Source organism: Astatotilapia calliptera, chromosome 4 (genome assembly GCF_900246225.1).
Source record: "Astatotilapia calliptera chromosome 4, fAstCal1.2, whole genome shotgun sequence".
NCBI lineage: Eukaryota > Metazoa > Chordata > Actinopteri > Cichliformes > Cichlidae > Astatotilapia > Astatotilapia calliptera.
Window position 1 is genome coordinate 15,956,965 of NC_039305.1, and position 20,182 is coordinate 15,977,146.

At 43.5% G+C, this 20,182-nt stretch overlaps 1 protein-coding gene across 7 annotated transcripts in view; it reads left to right on the top strand.

Moving 5' to 3' along the window:
* Positions 1–1,488: 1,488 nt before the first annotated feature.
* tex2 (testis expressed 2) overlaps positions 1,489–20,182 on the top strand; it is a 30,555-nt gene continuing 11,861 nt past the window's right edge. Inside the window, exons 1-3 of one of the 7 annotated variants that reach the window (XM_026165062.1) lie at positions 1,489–1,585; positions 3,119–3,207; positions 18,187–19,927. In XM_026165062.1, the coding sequence (XP_026020847.1) occupies positions 18,209–19,927 (1,719 nt within the window). In that variant the 5' untranslated portion in view covers positions 1,489–1,585; positions 3,119–3,207; positions 18,187–18,208. The other 6 variants (XM_026165058.1, XM_026165057.1, XM_026165061.1 and 3 more) reach the window with 6 other exon arrangements.

Sequence of the window (20,182 nt, forward strand, 5' to 3'; positions counted from 1 at the left end):
ATTGGCCAGTTGTTTTAACAACATGTTGATTATTCACCATGAGCTTTGTACAATTTTTCCATCCTTTGTTATTCCACACCAATTCAAATTAAATGTTTTCTTACACTTTACTGCTTATTATACACATGCATTAATAGGTAAAATTTCAGTTTCAACATTCGATTTGTTGTTTAGGATTGTTGTTGTGCTGAAAACAAAAACAGCAGCTGGCAATCAAATGCTTTCCAGGTGGTATTGCATGGTGGATCAAAGTCTGGTGGTACATTTCTGCATTCGATATTCCATCAATTTTGACAAAATTTTCAACACCAATGGCTGAATTGCAGTTCCACTGTGTTTTACAGATACCGGTTGACTCTTACTGTGGTGAGAAATTTCAAATTTGGATTAATCAGTCCATAAGACCTGTTTCCACTGATTTTCAGTCTAGTTCTTGTCTAATTTGACATCCTTCAGCCTTTTCACCCTGTTTCCCTTCCTTAAGAATGGCTTCTTGATCTGTCCACTCAGACCTTTTCTGACAAGGCTTCAGTGAACAGTAGATGGATCAGCTGAAGGCCCAGATACATGTCTCAGGTATCTGAGTATCTAAATATCTGAAGGTCTTTGCTGACTTTCAGATGCGGTTCATCTGCTGTAGACAGTCTTTAAGTTTATTATTTTTAGCTCTGCCTTTTCTTTTATCTTTTATTTATAAAGATACAGTTTAAAGTTGCTTCATTGCTAAGTCTGTTATGTATATTTAAACACTAGTTTGTCTCAATTTAGGTGACTTTTTATCCTTGAATGCTTCATAGGTGGTAGTTGGCTTAACAAAATGGTCAGGTATAAGTACCGGACTGAAAATGATTTTTTTCTTTTTTTTTTTTTTTTAAAAAAAAAAAAAAAAAAAAAGCTAATGTCCAAAGAGGGGGGGAAAACCTTTCACTTTCAGATCGTTTGGAGAACCTTTGCTCAGAACCACTTTCAAAACCACAAAAAAGTCTGTAAAGAAAGCGGATGTGGCTCAAGACTTCTGCACAGTACTGTATGTGGTGTCATCTGGAAAGCTGCTTCTCTAATGAAGGACTGGAACACATTTACAGCAACAAGAAACAACGCCACCATAACCACAAGTCATGAACTAAGAAGCTCCAACGGGGCATTCTTTTAAATTTTCTTACACTTACAAAGTGCTTTAAAAAAAATTTATCTTAACTACCTTAAGATGTCGTCCAGGTCCTCCCCCAGGGCCTCCACTTTAATCAGCAAACTGTGATAAGAGAGACTGGCTTTACAACACTGCATCGTTTATTTGGGATTTGAGTTGATTTATGGAATTTTGAACGCAATCAATGCTTTTCTGCGGCCCAGCGTTAGCATTGATGTCCACTAGATGGCCCCCTCCACCGACAGAAGGAAGGTTGCTGCTGGGACTCACTTCTGATCCAACCACAGATATATGCAACAAACTTACTGCAGTGTAACCGGAAGATCAGTCGATTTTAGTGTGCGGGTTATATCAGATGAAAGATGAACCGGCTGGGCAAAAATCCAAAAAAGGACGCACGTGGACGGTTTCTCTTGATATAATCACATCAATCCAGTAGGTGGCAGCCTATTCAAGCTAATATAATCAGATTAAAGGAACCCAAATTTAGACGGATCTCCTCAGTGCCAGAAATGCTGTACACGTAGTGGACTTGATCCAGGGGTAGGCTGAGCTCTCTGTTTTGTTTTGGTTTTTTTTTTGTTTCTTTGTTTCTTTGTTTGGTTTTTAACTTGCTGGTTAATGTAACAAACAAACAAAAAACAAAACAAAACATGGCGTCTATGAGGGGATAAAGCTGGGTTTTTTAACCGTTTTGGAGCCCTTGTGTTTTAATCATCTGATCAGGTTCTCAGCTGTAGGCAGCTCTTTATCAGAGAGACTTGATGCTGTTTGCGGAGGGAAATCCGCGTCTTGTGGGCATACTGCAACGCCGTGACGCAACTCGCACTCTCCTGCTGCATCACTATAAAATATGAATCACCAGTGTGCCGACGATCGGGTCCTGATTTGGGTGTAAATATCATGTAATTGGTGAGGAAGGAGGGGGGTGTGGCGCAAAGTATCGGCCATTCACTAAAATCAGTACAAGCCCGGAGCTGGTGCACTCGTGGACAGGGAGCCAGGTTTGATCGCTGTGGCGCTGTCTGTGTGCTCGGACTCCGGCTGGGTTCTCAGGCCAGCCAGCCTTCGGCAGCCATCCCCGCCGTGCCCCGTCCCTCCGCAGGCTCCGGGCTGCAGATAAAAGCGCTCCACGCAGGGACTCGCATCGCGTTACGCAGCTTCAAAGCCTGGATGCAGGGCGAGCCAGTGGCCTGGGGATGATGATGCGATGCCCACGGTGTGATTAAAGGTGCGTTTGGGGTTTGTCTTCTTGTCACTTCGCTCTCGGTATCACCTGTTCGGCCCATGGATGCGTTACAGTCAGACATAAACCAGCGCAGAGCTGAAGCCGAGACGTGCGGAGGACAAAGGGACGGATGGAGCTGTAGGTGCCGTACCTTATAAATATTCCTGGTATATTAAAGGAGGAAAAAAAATGTTGATTTCTTTATAGAGCAGCCACACTTTCTACAGCTCTCAGGATGCTTCAGTTTTATCAGAGCACACTGAGAACTGTGGCGATGTCTCAGTGGTTGGACCATGTTGTAAGTCGCAGCTAGTAGATGAGACGGGTTTATAGGAAGTGGCTGTGTCTGCTGGCAGGTGACAGATGCATCAGCTGAGGCTCGTTATCCATGAAGCCTGCTGTGAGCTGCACAGGTCTGCATGGGTAGCTTCTCTCACTCTGGGCTCTGCTTTTAGATCAGGCCACAGCATCAGATCCACACACAGCAGTAGATCTCTCGTGCTTTGATCATTGTGTAACTTTAGGACAGCTTTATGTCAGGAATGGATCATAGCAGGTCTGTAATGACACTGCTTTTCTTTGTGGGGGGTGCGGTCTGTGTCCAGTGTCCACATCTGAACCAGTTCCTTATGAGCTGGAGGTTGACTTATTAAAAGTGTGTACAGTCTTCCAGGAAAGAGACCGATGAGGGACTGATGGACACATTTGAACCTGACAGTCCTCTTCCACTGTTTTCCCAGGTACGTCAGCATCGTGATCCATGGCTGTGCTGTGTGTGTCCGAGCAGATTGTGATCCGAGAGAAGATTGAATGCCTCTAAAATCTCAAGGTAAGACACCCCCTCCCTTCTTTGACCTTGTGTGTGTGTGTGTGTGTGTTTGTGTATATCTGTGAGTTAGTTGCGTTCAAATTGATCCATGGCCTTGAGCGCCGCTCCCTGCCTCACTTTTCTTCTCCTTAATTGTCTCCTTCATCTCGACTTCTATTACTCAGTACCAAACATCTATCTCATTAGCGTAAAAGCACATTTCCCTGTTTGAAAGCATACGTGGAATTTCACTTGTGTACATTTTATACATGCACACACTCTGTGTTTAGGACACAAACATCTGTGACGTGTTTTTCTGCATGACAGGGGTTAATAACTTTTCATAGGCTTAATTAGACAAATTGCTTTGGGGGTGGAAGCAAACAGGGGCAGCTGAACCATCTCAATAAGCTGTTGTTTTTTACTACAATATGAGCTAAAAACAGGTTTTCCCAGCTCTGTGAGGCCGAAGAATTGGATGCAATTGGACGGGTCTGCTGTGTTTCTATGTTTACGTTTGCTCGCTGCAGGCCGTGAACTTTCATGGTTCAGCTGCAGTTTACCTTTAGTTTAAACTTAAAATAAATTCAGCTCCAGGCCGTCTGACAAGCTGTCTCTGAGTCAGCAGTTGACCCCTCTGACGGGGGTCAGCATGCGTGATGTGTTAGTCCTGTTAACACTTATGGATGTATCCTGTACTGTTCAAAAGAACAGTCGTCTGCACGTTTATTGTGTTGTTGTACTTTCTGCGTCCTGGGGAAAGAGTACGATCAGTGAGAAATAAAGAAATATGAAAACAATGGAATATCCATGCTCTATGGGAATAATAAGAGGAAGGTTATAGACAAAGCCAGTGTGGTTTACTATGTATTTATGTTACAGTACCTATGAGAAGCAGTTTGTCTATTCAGGTATAATGTCAGTGCATTCTGGCAAGTTTTGGGAAGTAAAGTTGTCGTTGTTAGCCTTAACTTCCCACTTTGACCATTTTATAGCTGGTGTCATACTAATGTGCCTTATAGCTCTTTCAGTTTCATCTCCCTGTTTTGTTTACCAAGCAGGTGCAGGCTGAAAGCATATACGATAATGGGCAGTGCAACTCTAACAAACGTTCCTGATGACGGTGTAAGAGACTCACAGGCATTCATTTGGTTTTAACTGCTCTTGATTGGCTGCTAGACTAAAAACATTCTTCATATAGCTTTGATCAGAGGCCTTTATGTTGTAGCATTTATTGATATTTTAGACCGTGGTGTGTTGTTAACTTTGTGGCAGCAGTTACTTTAATGACGAGAGAGGTTGTGTCCTACATGCTGTATTGTGATGGGGAAGCATTTATGCAGACCGTAAGGCTACAGTTATGGTTATTTTAAATACGATCTTTGAAATTAAGGTTTTGCTAAAAATAAAATATGCATTCAATTTTGTTAGGTGCACCATGCTACTACAAGGCTGAACCCTGTTTTGTCTTCTGACCTGGCATCATTCATCATGATGTAGATTCAAAAAGGTGCTGGAAACGTTCCTCTGAGATATTTTGGTCCATATTGACATGACAGCGTCACGCAGCTGCTGGTGAACAGGCTAGAAGCGTGGCAAGAAAATATCCCCCACACCATTACACCACCACCACCTGAAGCATGGATACAAAGCACGGTCGATCAGAGTTTTAATGTAGTTTACACCGAGTGTTGCAGCAGTGTTTTCCACTCTTCTATTGACCAATTGGTGAGCCTGTGTGAATTGTAGCGTCTGTTTCCTGTTCTTAACTCACAGGTGTGGCAGTTGTGTTGGTGTAGCCCATCTGCTTCAAGGTTTAACGTGTAGTGTATTCAGAGATGCTCTTCTGCATACCTTGTTTGCTGTTGCCTTCCTTCAGCTCAAAGCATCACTCTCTGCAAACCCTTGAGATGGTTGTGTGGGAAAATCTCACCAGATCAGCCGTTTCTGAAATTCTCAGACCAGCCTGTTTGGCACAGAGAACCATGTGATATTCAAAGTCACTTAAATCACCGGTCTCCACGATCCTGATGCTCATTTGAACTTGGGGACACTCATATGGACCCTGCTACTCAAGGTAACCATATTGTTGCAGGCATTTAGTGATCTCAGAGAAAAGACTCCCATAAACTAGTATTCATTATTGGCTTCCTCTTTAATAACCTCTGTGTGTGTGCCTCCTGCAGCTTGGGCATGTAAAGTGTGTCTTCTAGAGCAAACATATGTATTTATAGATGTTCGTTTTAACAAAATGTCTGAATTGCTCCTCCCTGACACAATCCTTTTTTAATCTTTATGTCATTGTCCCTCTTTTGTTTCACCTAATGATAAACATTTACCATATTCGGGGAAGATATTAATGTTTCACAGTGAAGATCATGTAATGTTTGCAGGGAACAACAGTAAGCTATATGATTCTCACTCTGCAGTGTAAGCAGATGAGTGGTGGGGTTGGAAACGTCAGGTTATGTAAAAGTCATGCCTCTGCAAAGTGTTTGTATGTATAGTCATTTCTCAGCACCAACTGTTTACTGCAGTGTGAGCAGTGTTTTTAGCAGTATATGCAGTCAAATGGAAGTCACCGGCGGACTTTTAAGGATAGATCAGGAGCAGTGACAAACTATTTCTTCGCCCTCTTTGGCACCCCACCAGGTGGTGACACCTTAGGCAACTTTCATACATGGCATGAGCCAAAACTGTCCCCAGCACGACTTGATTGCAACCGAGTGCGATCAAATTCCTGCAGCCAGGTTCCAAAATAGTTCACAATTATTCTTCAAGTAATATTCAAATGTTAAATTTCCTCACTTCAAATGCACCTCTGTGGTTTGACGCGTGGAGAAGAAAATGCAAATTAGCAACTGATAAGTTCTACAGAAATTTGCGTTTCCTTACGAAATCTTGTGGACTAATTTAAAATTAAACTGTCATCAACTGACTGTAAAACTTTCTGTCTTCCTTCCTCTCTCTTTATTTATATAAATTACAATTTTATAAAAGCACTCACTGACAAAGCAACATACTGGGCTGCACAATGATTTACTGCAGCTGGAAAAATAATTCACTCTGGCGAAGATGCATGAATTTCTCTTTGCACTAAACAAGAGCGAGAGTAATGGATGGTGCTTTCGTCTTGTCGTAACTATCTTGACAAACAGGAAGTTCGATTTAGAGAGAAAGGAGGAAGTCTGTGTTGGTTCGATCACACAGAGAGATTTTACCACACGGAAAACACACTTGATATTGCCACACTGCGCTTGTCATGAAAGCCCTGTATATGTCCGGCCTGGAAATTGCAGTGCAGTTTTAAAGTGTAGGGTCTCACATATACACCTGGACTTTACCCGTAACTGTTAATTGTTCATGACCTGCTTGAAACATGAGTTTGTAACTTGTGTTTGACATGGCATGTCATGAGCTAAGGACCGTCCCGGTGATGTTCCATATTTTTTATATACACCATTCATTCATGGTTCAAAAACGAGGAGGCTGTAATCTGTTCCTTCATTACTGTGAACACAGGCATTGTAGTTTGCTTTGACTCAACCCCGCTTAACTTTAAATACTCACTTCACATCACCAAATGTGTATTAATCCAGGGCTGAAAATAATCCCCAACAAATACTGTCTAATGACAGTTTGCTAAAAGCACTTTGTCATTTCCGCATGAAGTTATGACATGATCGTATCTGCAGTGGTCTGGTTTTTCTTTCACGCAATCTTCGCAGAACATGGCTCAACTTATTACAGGTGGATTTTTGAGAGATTTCTCGTGTCAAGCCTGATTTTAAACTGCCTGTGACAGCACAATGTAATGGCTGAATTGTGGGTGTCCTACTTAAGAATGAGAAATGGAGCTTTTCAGCTGCTGACAACTCATGAGGGTATTGCAGGCTCTCATTACCGCCACTATTGTTGAGTGTGTGTCTGATCACACGCTCAACAAGCTAGATATAGGGGGGAAAAAATGGCACATTTCAACACGAAGAACCATTGTTTGAAAACCGCCCCCTGTTATTTTATGTCATTAATATGCTAATGAGCCCCTGTGTCAAAGCCTCTATTGTGCGCCACTTCACTGTCAAAAATGAGCCGCAAAGAAAGGAGATTAGATATTTCGAGCTGTTTATTGGGCTGGAATCGTTTAATGATGCTGGTTTTGCAGGCTGTGTTGATACTGTGGGTCTACTTGGTAAATATTGAATAAAAACATAGATGTGAATGTAATTTAAATAGTTCTTCTAAATGCCCTGAAGGCTTGCAGCAACTTTAAGGAGCAATCCATGAATAGAAATTCAAAATCTAGGTTGCTTCCCTACATTTAGGCCTCTTTAATGCTGGCAGTTTGTCCTGTCCCTGTGAACAGAATATTACAGAAATATCTTAAAGGAACAATGGATTTGGGAGATCACGATCACAAGCCTTGCCAGGCTTCAAGCTATGCGCTTGTAGCTGAGCCAAGCTAGTTCTGACCAATAACAACCTTCCTACTGGCCAGCAAGATTACACAGCTATGGTCCTGCCTGCTTAAGGTTTTCCATTACATCATTTCAATAGGCTTTTGCCTCACCCTTTAAATCTGCCCAGGTTTAGATTAATTTTTCACCAAGATCTTCAGTTGATGATTGGAGACTCAGACTGCTGCCTATTCCTCTGCACATCCCCAAAGATTCATAATGGGATTGAGGTCTGTACTCTGTGGTGGCCAATTATGTGTCTGCAGGGAATGGAAAAAAATCCATTGATGGAAAAACTTGGTCATCCATTTGCAATGGAAGACTCATACCTGCTTGTTTAGTTAAATCCATGTGGTGCCATTTTTTTTTTTTTTTTGCCAGGCTGAAGGCCTGTTAGGCCTGTGCATTGGCTAGTTTCTGTACTTTTAGACAAAAGCTGCAACCATTAAGTTTGCAAATGTTATTGCTTAAATTTGTTTTGCTGCTCAGCTAATAGCAAACGGCAAATGTCCACTAATCAAGGTAAGCTTAAGCAGGAATTACATTTCCCACGTCCACTAGGGTTCACTCAGATTTCATCATCAGATGGTTAGCGTAAGGATCCGTACAGACGTCCGTGTGCCTGCCTGTTTTTTGGGACCACGTAGACTAGTCCACAGAGAATTTACATTACAGTGCAACTATGCCTGTGCCCCAGGCAGTGGACTTCAAGTGGAGGTAAAAAGAAAAATAACAGGATGAGCACTCAACAGTCAGGTTTCCAGCTGTCCATGTCCACAGTGGAGTATTATCTAAGCTTAAATCATTAATGGCTGTATAGTGAGTGAAGGTAAATGTGATGTGTGGTGCCCCTCCAATGATTCCCAGTCAGCAGATAGCATTAAGTGGGTGGATAGCTCTACATTAATTAGGTAAAATATTAGATTGAATGGATGTGTTTTCTGAATTCCTGCCTAGCATATCAAAAAGAGCATGCTCAACTTTCCATATTGGTCCTGGCACATCAAGTTAGGACAAGTAGTCACTTGGACTCAAGTGTCCACATAGGAAAAAATACACACTTATGTGGTAGCTAGAAACTGTAGAAAGTCAGTGACATTTGGGGATTTCAAGCAACAACCAGTGGGCAGGTCCCCAAATGAAACATTTCTTAACTTTAAGGTTAAGAGACAGGGTGGCCCACTAATTGCCAGCTGCACTTTCACTTGTCGCCCAATGTGGGACGTTCACACATGAAGCAATTCTCTTGTTTGCATTGCTTTATCGCCAATGGTCGGTTGTGAGCAGAAATTCCAGGAAACCTTTGCCTAGGTAACTTTTTAATCTATTTGCCATCTTATCACATGTCAATCATCTGTTTGCTTGTTGAAGTTGTCAAATGTTACTGACTCTCTGTGGTCTCTGGTAACCAAATCAGCACAAATCACCTCCCTTAACGCCCACTCGCATCCTGATTCTTCTGACCTGAGTGGGGCTTGGTTTCAAGCTCCTTAGACTCCGGTGTAGACGCAGCTCTTAATTTTTGTCAGCTTCAAGGTGACCAACTGAAGAGACTACCAATAAGAAAGATGAAGAGAGAAGCTGAACATGAATGGTTGTGCCTGTCCAGGATGTACCCTGCTTCTTGGCCTAAGACGCCGGGGATTGGCTTCAACTCCCCTGTGACCCTGAACTGAATAAGCAGTTAAGAAAATGGATGCACATTTTATACTTTGTCAAAAATCACTGTGACATTTTAGCACTCAGGAACACATTTCACTTTTGATCTGATACTTTAGTAAGTTGGGAAGTGTTTGCTACCTACAATATATTATATAAGTCTGACAGACGATTCATACTGCAGTATGAATCGTTGGTGGAAGGTGTGCAACCTGAAGGCTGTAATATTAGTGTCTATTTCTGTCCTACTTTTTTTCAAATCTAATTTCCTTGTGTGATTTTCAGTTACTAAATGTGTGAAACCTAACAAAAACTGGCACTGTATCTACTGCTCTCAGCCACAAACAGCAGCACTACTGTTTAATGTTTCAGCAATATAGACGACTTATTTGTGACAGTCAGCTTTATCCACAGAGACACACATTTTTCTGTCTTTTTTTTCTGCCCCTCACGTCTCCCCCTATTCCCTCCGTTTCTCCATTCATCGTGTAATTGGATGGATTATGACTAATGCCAAATCCTCCAGCTGTTTTCGGGTCATCAAGCAGCTTTTACATGGATTATAAATAACTTAATATGTTTGTATTGGATGCCTGCATGTTTGTGTGCGTTCAGTCAGGATTACATGTTCGTTTGCCTTTTGATCTGTCAAATTGGGTAAGACGCTGCCAGATTTGGATATCTATCCCAAATCTGTTCTTTATCGAAGCGAAGCGTCAAACCAGCTATTTGAACAAATCAGCTGCTTGTAATGTTGGTAACAGGCACATGTTCATCTCAACACTCAAAGAGAACATTAAAGTTGGCTTAAGTTGTCAGGAGAAAGTTTATTGATGTTGACAACCATAATCAGAGTTTATTAATTGATCGGGGACATTCGCATCTTAGGCAACACAATCCCCAAAATGACCAATTGATGTGCATCACATTCTCTTTTTCACATATCTCAGAAGTTTTACATCTGAGATCTGGGTTTTGTCGTTTCTTTTTCTTGTTCTGTGGCTTTGTACCCACACATCCTACACACGCGCACACACACACTGAACACAGTTCGCTGACAGCTTTGTGCTAACAAACCCTCCACACCACACGCTCCTCAGAGCGCACCATTACAGAGCGAGAAGAAGCTGCCCTCCCTAACAAAAGGATGCAGACACGAGTGCAGAGCAAGATGAAAGCTTCTCGGTTGGCATGGCAACCACCCGATCATCTGCCGCACGGCGAGGTTGGATGTTTGACGTGTCGATGGTGCATTCTGGGTTAGAGAGACAGAGGACGAGAGGGAGAGGTGAAGAAAACTGGTTTGATCCAGCTCAGTTGAGCGTGTGCTCTTTATCTGGCTTGGCTTTTATTTTATTGTTGTTTTACGTCTTTCTTTAAGAGAGAGCTGCATGATTCAGCTCACCATCAAACCGCTCCTCAGTGTTTCCTCTGAGCTCAACTGGAGCTCATCAAACTACCAGCTCGTGTACTGTCAGACCCTGGAGGTGGACTGTGTTAAGCTCTGTGTGCTTGTGTGTTTTATATGAGAATGTTACACAGCAAGTGTTGTTGTTGTGCAAACGTGCTGGTCTAACAGGCTGAGTGTGAGACAGGCAGTGGTGATCACTGCTGATGTGAATGCCCAAAAATAGTCAGTAAAACTGAATGTGACATGTCCGTTATGTCCATGTCCACACTCAGGTTTAACATTACAAAGGTGTGATGCAAAAGTGGGGGGTACAGTATCAAAAGGACGTTTCGCTTTTGCATTTGGGGGCTATTTAACTTGCATAACGTGTCTTATTTTAGACTTTTGCAAAGAAAATGTTCAAAAATGTCTTTATTTTAAAATACTGTCTTGTCTGTTGACATACATTTACCGTTACACTTTGCTAGTACTGGGCTGGACCCCCCTTTTTCCATAAATTCGTAGATTTTACAAGGTGCTAGAAACGTTCCTGTGAGATTTTGGTCCATTTTGACATGAGAACATCATATAGTTGCTGCAGATTTGTCGGCTGCACATCCACAATGTGACTCTATTGTTCTGGCCACATCCCAAACAGGGGTGCACATAAGTGGTCTGCAGGTGCGCATTCGCTGTCAAAATAAAAGACGCGCACCAGATAAGAAGTTGCAACGCGCGTTTGCGTCCATATAAAAAGCACTGTTTTTGTCCGCTAGAGTGGGATTTTCACGGCATATTCTGCACCACACCTCTGTGCGTTCATTATTTGTTTGAAGCCAGCTCACCTCCTGCAATCACTTTTCCGAGAATACGCGCTTCTTTTGCGGTTCGGACTCCTTCTGACATTTCTTTGGAGGTGGAGGAAAACCAAAGTAATTGCTTAAAGGAGCTTCTTCTACATCTTTCTACATCTACATCGTTCTAAACAAATGTCTGTCCTCCTCCAGAAAATATTATGGACGCAAACGCGCGTTGCAACTTCTTATCTGGTGCGCGTCTTTTATTTTGACAGCGAATGCGCACCCGCGGACCACTTATGTGCACCCCTGATCCCAAAGGTTGTATTGAGATCTGGTGACTGCTTAAGTTTGAGCTTTGTAGAATCCGAGCTGCTGGAATCGGATCAGAAAATGGATACACTAGAGTCATAAAGGGATGGACATGGTCAGCAACAATACTCAGGGAGGCTTTTGTGTTGATATTTTCTGTGTACGCCATTACACCACCAGCACCCTAAACCATTGATACCAGGTAGAATGGACCAGTGCTTTCATATTATTTGCACCAAATTCTGACCTTGCCATCCAACTATTGCAGCAGAAATTGAGTTTCATCAGACCAGACAATATTTTTCCAATCGTCTTTTTCTCCAATTATGTTGAGCCTGTGTGAACTGCAGCCCTGTTTCCTGTTCTTAGTGGACAGGAGTTGTACCTTGTGTGGTCTTCTGCTGCTATCGCTCATCTGTTTCAAGGTTTAATGTGTGCATTCAGAGATGCCCATCTGCATACCTTGGTTGTAACAAGTGGCTGCTTGAGTTACAGTTTTTTTCCTATCAGACTGAAACCATCTGGTCATTCTCCTCTAAACTCTGACATGATCCACACAGAGAACAGCCACTCGCTGCATACTTTTCTGACCATTCTCTGTAAATCTCTTGGGAAATCCCAGCAGATCAGCTGTTGCTGAAATATTCCAGCCTATATGGCACCACCAATCATACCAGGTGACTTAAATAGCCTTTCTTCCCCATTCTGATGTTTGAACTAAAGCTAAAGGTCTAGACCATGTCTGTATTCTTAAATGTGTTGAGCTGCTGACATGTGGTGGGCTGATTACATATTTGCATCAGCAAACACTTTAACAGAGAGGCTGATGAATGCATATGCAAATAAGAGTTTGGTTAACACATATTTAAAGAATACATTTGAGAAAACTTGCAATGCAAAATACAAAATGTGAAAAACACATTAAAACCCATTTTCTCTCTTTTTTTTCACACACCGAGCCCGAAATAAATTTGCCGTCATTTACTTTACAGATTTACCTAAAGGTTTGTTTGCATATCAAAAATGGATTTATTCCCGGCTGCTGACAATAATTTGGAATTTTTCTGAATAATAAATGCAGATATAATCCCCTCTCTAAAAAAAACTCTAATGTTGACAAATCGAAGCACGAATTCTGAATCTTGCTTCAGCCATTATTCAGATTTCTGTTTTAAAAACCTGTGAAATTAGCATACATTTAAAAGTCTAATTCCTTATTTGCATCCTTAAAAGAGCCATTCGAAACACTTCGAAAAAGAACAAAAAAAAAGTCATGTTCTTGGTAAGTAACCAGCTCACGATAAGCCAACACTGCAGGAACTACAAGACACGATCGCAGATCTTTACAGAGGTGATGTTGATTAATGCCCGCTCAATTGCCAACAAGTCTTATATTTTAAATGACTTGTTCTGTGCAGAGACGCTTGATTTTATGTTTATCTCTGAGACGTGGCAGCGTGAGAATGAAGTCTCACATCTTTTAGAGCTTTGTCCCGCAGACTGTTCGTTTCTCTGTGCACCTCGGATATCTCGACGAGGAGGTGGAACAGCTGTAATTTTTAAAAAAGACATTTTTATGCCAGATGATCTCTTCGAGCTGTTACAATTCTTTCGAGATGATCGTGATAAAAATTGGAAGAGATCAGCCCATGTACGGTATCTTAATTTATCGTCCACCTGGGTCTGCTGCATCTTTTCTGGCAGACTTGCAAGAACTTTTAATTTCCACTATTAAACTGGGCAAGGTCGTCATTGTTGGAGACTTCAACATTCATGCAGAAGACTCATCAAATAGTACCACTAAGGAGTTCCTGAGCATCATGGACTCTTTTAATTTTGTTCAGCATGTATCAGGCCCTACTCACACTGCTGGGCATACTCTGGACTTGGTCTTCACTTATGGCATTTCCCTTGACCACGTGAATTTAAATGACCTTGTTTTTAGCGACCATAAGTCAGTCTCTTTTAATGTGTCTGTCAACTCAGAGTCTCTTCCCCAAGGTTTTTTTTAGGCGCAGGCGCTTTATTGATGACTCTGTTATTTCTAAATTTTCTTCCCTTTTCAGCCTTTCAGTCGGTGGCACCAAGGCTGTGGAACAGTCTACCACCACAACTACGTTTGGCTGACTCTGTGTAAAAAGCAGTTAAAAACTTTATTATTTAAACAGGCCTTCTGTTAATCAACACTTTTGAATTTGCATTATTTATATTGTCTATTTTATTACTTGATGTTTTCTTTATTTTAACCTTTGTGCACAGCGCTTTGTGACTGCCTGTCTACGAAAAAAAAGTTCATGTCATTTAGTAGCGATTTTAAATCTTGTCTTTGTCTGTTGAATATACTATTATACTGCTTAAATCCTTTTTAGTCTCCCATCTGTGCGCTGTAAACGGCCAGTCTGGTGCTGGGGGACGACACCTCCACTGCCTCGCAGAGCTATTTTAAGAACTGCTTGTGTTGCTTCTTCACTGTGAGAGTCAAGTCAGGGACTCCTTGGCTGATAAAAGCGGGCGTAGTCCGGCTTTCGTGTTGGTCTATGATCGTGATGACCTCTCTTCATTTGCGTTCGACTCTTCTGATTTAGGTCACGGTGGGAAATGTTTGGATTCTTTCCCAGCTGACACGCTCTGACTCGCCCTCTGTGCAATATGCTGCATGTAAGCAAACAAAGTCCAGTACAGTTTGCGTAATAGGGCCAGGGTGCCCGTGATGACTGGGACCTGCGTTCTCCTAGGAGCGAGCAGCAGAGTATGAAACAAGGTGGGTCGTGTGTTTACCTGCTCTGAGCTTTTGTGTGACTCGTGTGCTCGGCGACAAAGCCTCCTCGACCTTTGTGTCTTTTTCTGTTTCTCTCCCTCCGCTCGCTTTAGCTGCTCAGACTATTCTCCCCTTTGTCTCGGTTTGCTTGCACCCTACTCATCCAGGCAACTGTGCGCATCACAAGTCCACAGAGTGTGAGTGTGCGTGCACTCGTTAGTGAGTGAGGCCTCTGTGTATCTCGGTTGTTAGTGACAATCAATTGCGCCATCATCCCCCTCCCCCGCCCTGCACCCTGCGTTCATCTCCAATCTCTCTGTCTCACTCGATTTATCTTCCCGCCGTCGCCCTCCCCTTTCAGTCCCTTCGCTGACTCGCTTCTTCTTTTGATGTCCTCTCTGTTCTTCTCTCGCAACCATTTTTCACCCAGTGGGCTCACGTCACTCCTGCACGCCTGCTTTTATTTCTTTTCTTTTCTGTTTGTTTATCTAAAGGTAAAATGTCTTTGCGGAAATGAACTTTGCAGACTTTAGGCGAGGTCACGCCGGGCTGTCCTGAACACCCGCCAGTCACCTTGTTATTTAATTACAGGGATGCACTTAATAGGTTGGGATTAACTAGGAAACAACAACAACTTGGTACTGGCCCTAAAAACCCAGTGTTGACTAAAATTCCCACCTTTCCTTTAGCAGCCCACTTCTCATGTTCCCTTTCTGTGTCTAATAATGGATAGCAGAGAATTTCTGTGGAGTAGATGCACTTTGAATTGAAGCAGGATGTTGGTATTGGACAAGGATGTTTTTGTGTATAATATTGATTAGCAGACTCTACATTACAAAAACATTGCTTTATGTAGAAGTCGTCATTGAACACCTTTTACACGGGCCGCTGTGCCCTGTGCTGACATGCTTGTTGCCCTGTAGCCTGTTCAGCCTCTTATGTCATTATGTTACCTTGCTGCTTTTAACCTCCCTCCCTTTCTCTGAAGTCTCCATAGGGCTGGCTTGAGCTGATTAGAGAGGCCATGCTTGCATTGATTAATTGGATGAGTCTCGTCTCCATGCCAGTCTCCTCTCGTCTCACAGTAGTGGCTAAAACAAACACACGCAAGGCGTTTAATGGCAGTGGAGCTTTGATGACAGGAAGTACCCGAAACTGTGGGTGTGTCAGCAAACACAGTGTTGGTGTGAACCTGAATAGCACTCATCTTAACAGCAAACCTTACATCTACAGAGGAGAACAGTACCTTAAAAGGTGTAGGTGCGTGCAAGCGTGCTATGTTTTGCATTGATTCAGTGTGCGATTTTTATTTTTTTATTTTTTTGTCTTTTGGCTGCACCTTGCTAAAACCTGACTCTGAGAAAACTTGGAAACGTTGCTCCCTGCTCACCTTGTCAGCCTCCATAATGCTTTAATTCGTCCTTCAGGCTCTGATGACAACAACAACCTCTCCCATCTCCATGACTCTGTCTCCCCACTTAATTTGTCTCCTCTCCATGCTCTCCTCTCACTCTCATCCACTTCCCCTCATCTTTTTCGTCCTCCCTGTTTTCTCTCTCCTCCTGTCTTTAAGTAAATTCTGCTTCAAAAGCTTGTCTCTGAAAGGTCGTCTGCTGCTTCTGCAGACCCCCTGTGGCCTTTCATCTTTCTTCTTTATGTTGCTCTTTTTTTCCCTGTATCTGTCATTTTCTTTTGTTGTTTTTATTCGATCTGCTCTGCCCCTAGCACTTACCATGGCAGAACCAACAGCACACACGCATATACTGAAAATGACACACACAAAACCTATTGTAGCTCAGCCAAGTGAATGGCTGGCTGGGAAAGTCAAACGCTCTGTTATTCCATCCCGGCAAATGCAATCTCTGGAGATACAGTGCCAACCAGAGAGCCCCTAAGGGGCACTGAGGCTTTCTCAGAAATGCAGACAATCACACAAGCTTACTGCTATGTTGTCCCTCTCCCATCCCTCCTTCTTCCATTACAGACCTTTTTTTTTTTTTTTTTTTTTTATATCAACCAGCTGAAAGCCCCAACACCAAAGAGGCTGCATGGTGTTGTGTGCACAAACAGCATGTTTGCACATATGTGTGCTCTGACTGTTTGATCATGCTAACCAAGGATGAGGAAGAATAAACAAGCACAATAACTCAATAACGACGCGAGGCCTCATTCAGTGAAATCATTGCATGATGAACGACTGCGGTTCCACTGTGTCGACTACACAAAAGACGCCTTGTTTCTGTGATCGCTTCAGCTGAACGGCCACTTTGTGGTGTCATTATGACCCGTATATTGTTTTGGATTGGTGAGGGAAAGTGGGTTTTTTTTTTTTTCTTGTCATGTGAATGTTTGTCTTTTTTAAGGTCAAATAAGGTCAACCCTTTATAGAATCTCTTATCTTTAAAACTGGTCTTAAAATGCTGCTGCCTTTGTTTGTATTGGCAACATTCAGGAAGTCATACTGATATATGTGGATTCTAAATATCACGTTTTAGTTTGCATCCAAATATCATGTCATGTTTGAACTTTGCTTACCTGTAATGCTTTAATTTTATTGTACTGCAAACTTCAATGTTTAAAAAGAAATCTCATGAAAAGCCGCCCAGAGAGTGAGCTGGCTCGGGGGAGGTTTGAGCTCTTGGAGTGCTCCTTCTTTTGATCCGTTCTCATTTTCACCTCTTTTCAGTATTTAACCCGCTGCATTCTTTCCCCCTTTGGAGGGTGGAGTTAAACACAGCTGAAATGTTGATGGCCCTTCTTCTTGAGACTTGTGAGCTCTGAAGTAACCCATTAATCATGTTGCCATAGTGGGATGAGTGACTGGGTGCTTGTAAGACAGAGCGGGAGAGAGATAGAGGCTTGGCCTGAGAGCAACTCGGTCTTCCGGCTACAACCTTACATAATGAGAGCTAATGGGTTGGGGAACATAGACATACCTGTCCAGTCCACTCACATTAGGGTGAACAGAAAGCTGCAAGGCTGTTCTTTTCTGTCTCAAGTACTGTATGTACAAGGAGTGCATTTAGAGCTCGTGGGGGTCTCTGCAGTTGTCACATGAACTCGAGAACTCTTTCATCAACAGCACCTCGTGCAGGAATGTGTTCAGTCAGTTTAACCGGGTAGACACTTCTTTAGCTTACCATTTATTAGTTGAGGGCAGTTAGCAACCAATAATTTCATGATGCATAGTAAAAATCTTGAAGTGTTTAGCCATTAATGTATTTTGTGCTGCTGGGTAACAAATTTAATAGTTTAATTTATACTTTTATCTACTTGGCTGTCATTCTCTATGGGTGTCAGTTTTCTACTGCTTATCGACTACTTCCAGTAGTTTTCCGCTCAGACCATTTTGTTCAGGCCTGCTCAATTCTGTAATTAAATTGCAATGTAATTTTTTTCCCCATTGGTTGATCTCATCTTCCCACCTATCCCCTGGCTACTGCAGAAGTGGCCCTCAGGGTACTTATACGTCTGGTTTGAAATCGCTGATTAAATCGAATTGCCAATTTGTACTACAAACACTACAGCCTCCCTCCCCCCTGCACTGATGCACTATTGCTTCATTGTTTTTTATTAACCACGTGTTCCCACTGTCTCTGTGTTTTGTTTTGTTTTTCCCCCCCCCAGGCCGTGAGCCCTGTGCAGGGTGATGATGAGCAGTCAGGGCGGCAGCAGCAGGGGAAGTGGCCAGCATGCTGCCACTCCGCCCCCTCGTCACACCCCTGGACCCAAGCTGCAGGTCCAGCGTTCCCACTCTCGTGACACCATCACCATACACTTCTCTGCTCTGGGGAAAGAGGAAGACGATGAGGAAGAGGAGCTCTTTGGGATACCCGCTGGATCTGTTAAAGACAAGTCTGTCCTCGATGGTACAGGGGGGCTTCAAGGTCCAGCTTCAGCAGCTGATGACCGGTGCGTTGCTACAGGCTTGGAAGCAAAAGAGGAACTGCTGTTTGAATCTGCTGGTGCAGACACCCCCTCGGGACCTGCTGTTCTCCCAGTTTTATCTACCACCTTATCTGTGCAGCCCTCAGACCCTCAGCCACACACACACTCTCCTGCCTTGACTATTAATCCCACATCCACCCTCTCCTCCAATCCTCCTGCCAGCTCCTCCTGGCCGTCTGAACGGCTCCCGGTCAATCCCTCCCCCGCAAGCTCCAGCTCCTCTTCACCATGCAAGTCTGCAGCACTGTCATCCTCCAAGCCTTTTCTTAGTCTGGTTAGGTCTTTGTCCAATGACGTTGAGTCTCGAGAAACTGTCCCTTCACTTTCCACCGTAGCACCAACCCACGCACGTCATCGACACTTAATGAAGTCTTTTGTTAAGTCTCTGTCCACGGACGCTTCCAAGGCTGACCATTCGGAAGGGCCTCTTCAGCATCAGCAAATACAGCCATCCCATCGGCCTCCACCTCGCAACATGCAACTCTTCAAACAGTTCTCCCAACCCCGTTTATCCTCCAGTCCCGTCATCGTCACTCAAGCAGGTGGAGACTCTAAAACAGCCCCCTCCTCCCCCATCATGTCTCCAGATGGTAGGTCCTTCTTCAAAGTCCAAGAGGTGGAGGCCAAGATAGAGGATACCAAGCGGCGGCTATCGGAGGTGATGTCAGACCCTCTGCAGCTTTTTAGTAAGATAATGGGGGATGAGTCTGGTACGGGGTCTGCTGGAAGTGCTGCTTATCGTGCCAAATCGCTGTCCTCCAGCGCGTCGGAGCTCAGCGGAGTAACAGCGGTAAATGGACACGGAGAAGGTGGCAACAACTACAGCATCAAAGAGGAGGAAGGGGCAGAAGGAGAAGACGAGGAAGAAACCCCCACAGCTAAGGGCCCAGAGTCAGGTTTTTTCTCTTTCCCGTCACTCGCGCCAGCCCTCACCCAGGCCTCATCTTCTGCCCTCCACAAATCTCCCTCTCTCACTCTGGGCCGCTGTTCGATGTCAGCCCTGGTAGCTCGACAGGAAGACGAGGACTTCTGTGAGCTGTACAGCGAAGACTTTGAGTTATGTACTGACACAGAGACACCGGACGGTGATCGTTCTGGGTCCCGGCAACCCCATACTGGTAGCACTGGTTTGTGTAGTGAGCTCGATCCAGAGGACGAGAGAGCCGAAGAGGAGGCCGAGACCTTACCCGTGACTGGTCTCATTATTTTAACACAGTTGGTGTATTGGTATTTGGTGCTTCCTGTGCCACCCTGTGTGTGCTCAGTAGTGCACGGGATAATAGCGGGGTTCGCGTTGGCGTTGCTCGTGCTTTGGCTGTCATCCCCTCAGCCCTCCTCATCAGTGAGCAGAAAAAGGAGGCGAAGGATAGAGCAATGGAATGTGGCCCAGCTGGATATTAAGGAACCAGGGATATTCAAGGTAAAGGCAAAACATGTGACTTCAAAAGTAAACTTGTGATTAGTTTTCCCAAGTGTGGTGCCTATGTTCAGTTTGTCCTTACTCTGAAGAAGACTATATGTTTCTACTCTGTTATTTCAGTTGAATTGCCTTTGTTAACACAGTGCCCTTCGGGAACAAAAAGGTAGGAGTTTGGATGAGAATTCAATCTGTGCAGCCTGTTGGGGAATCACGAGGTTGTGTTGCACTTCTTCTCCAGTGATGGCTCCAGTTTTT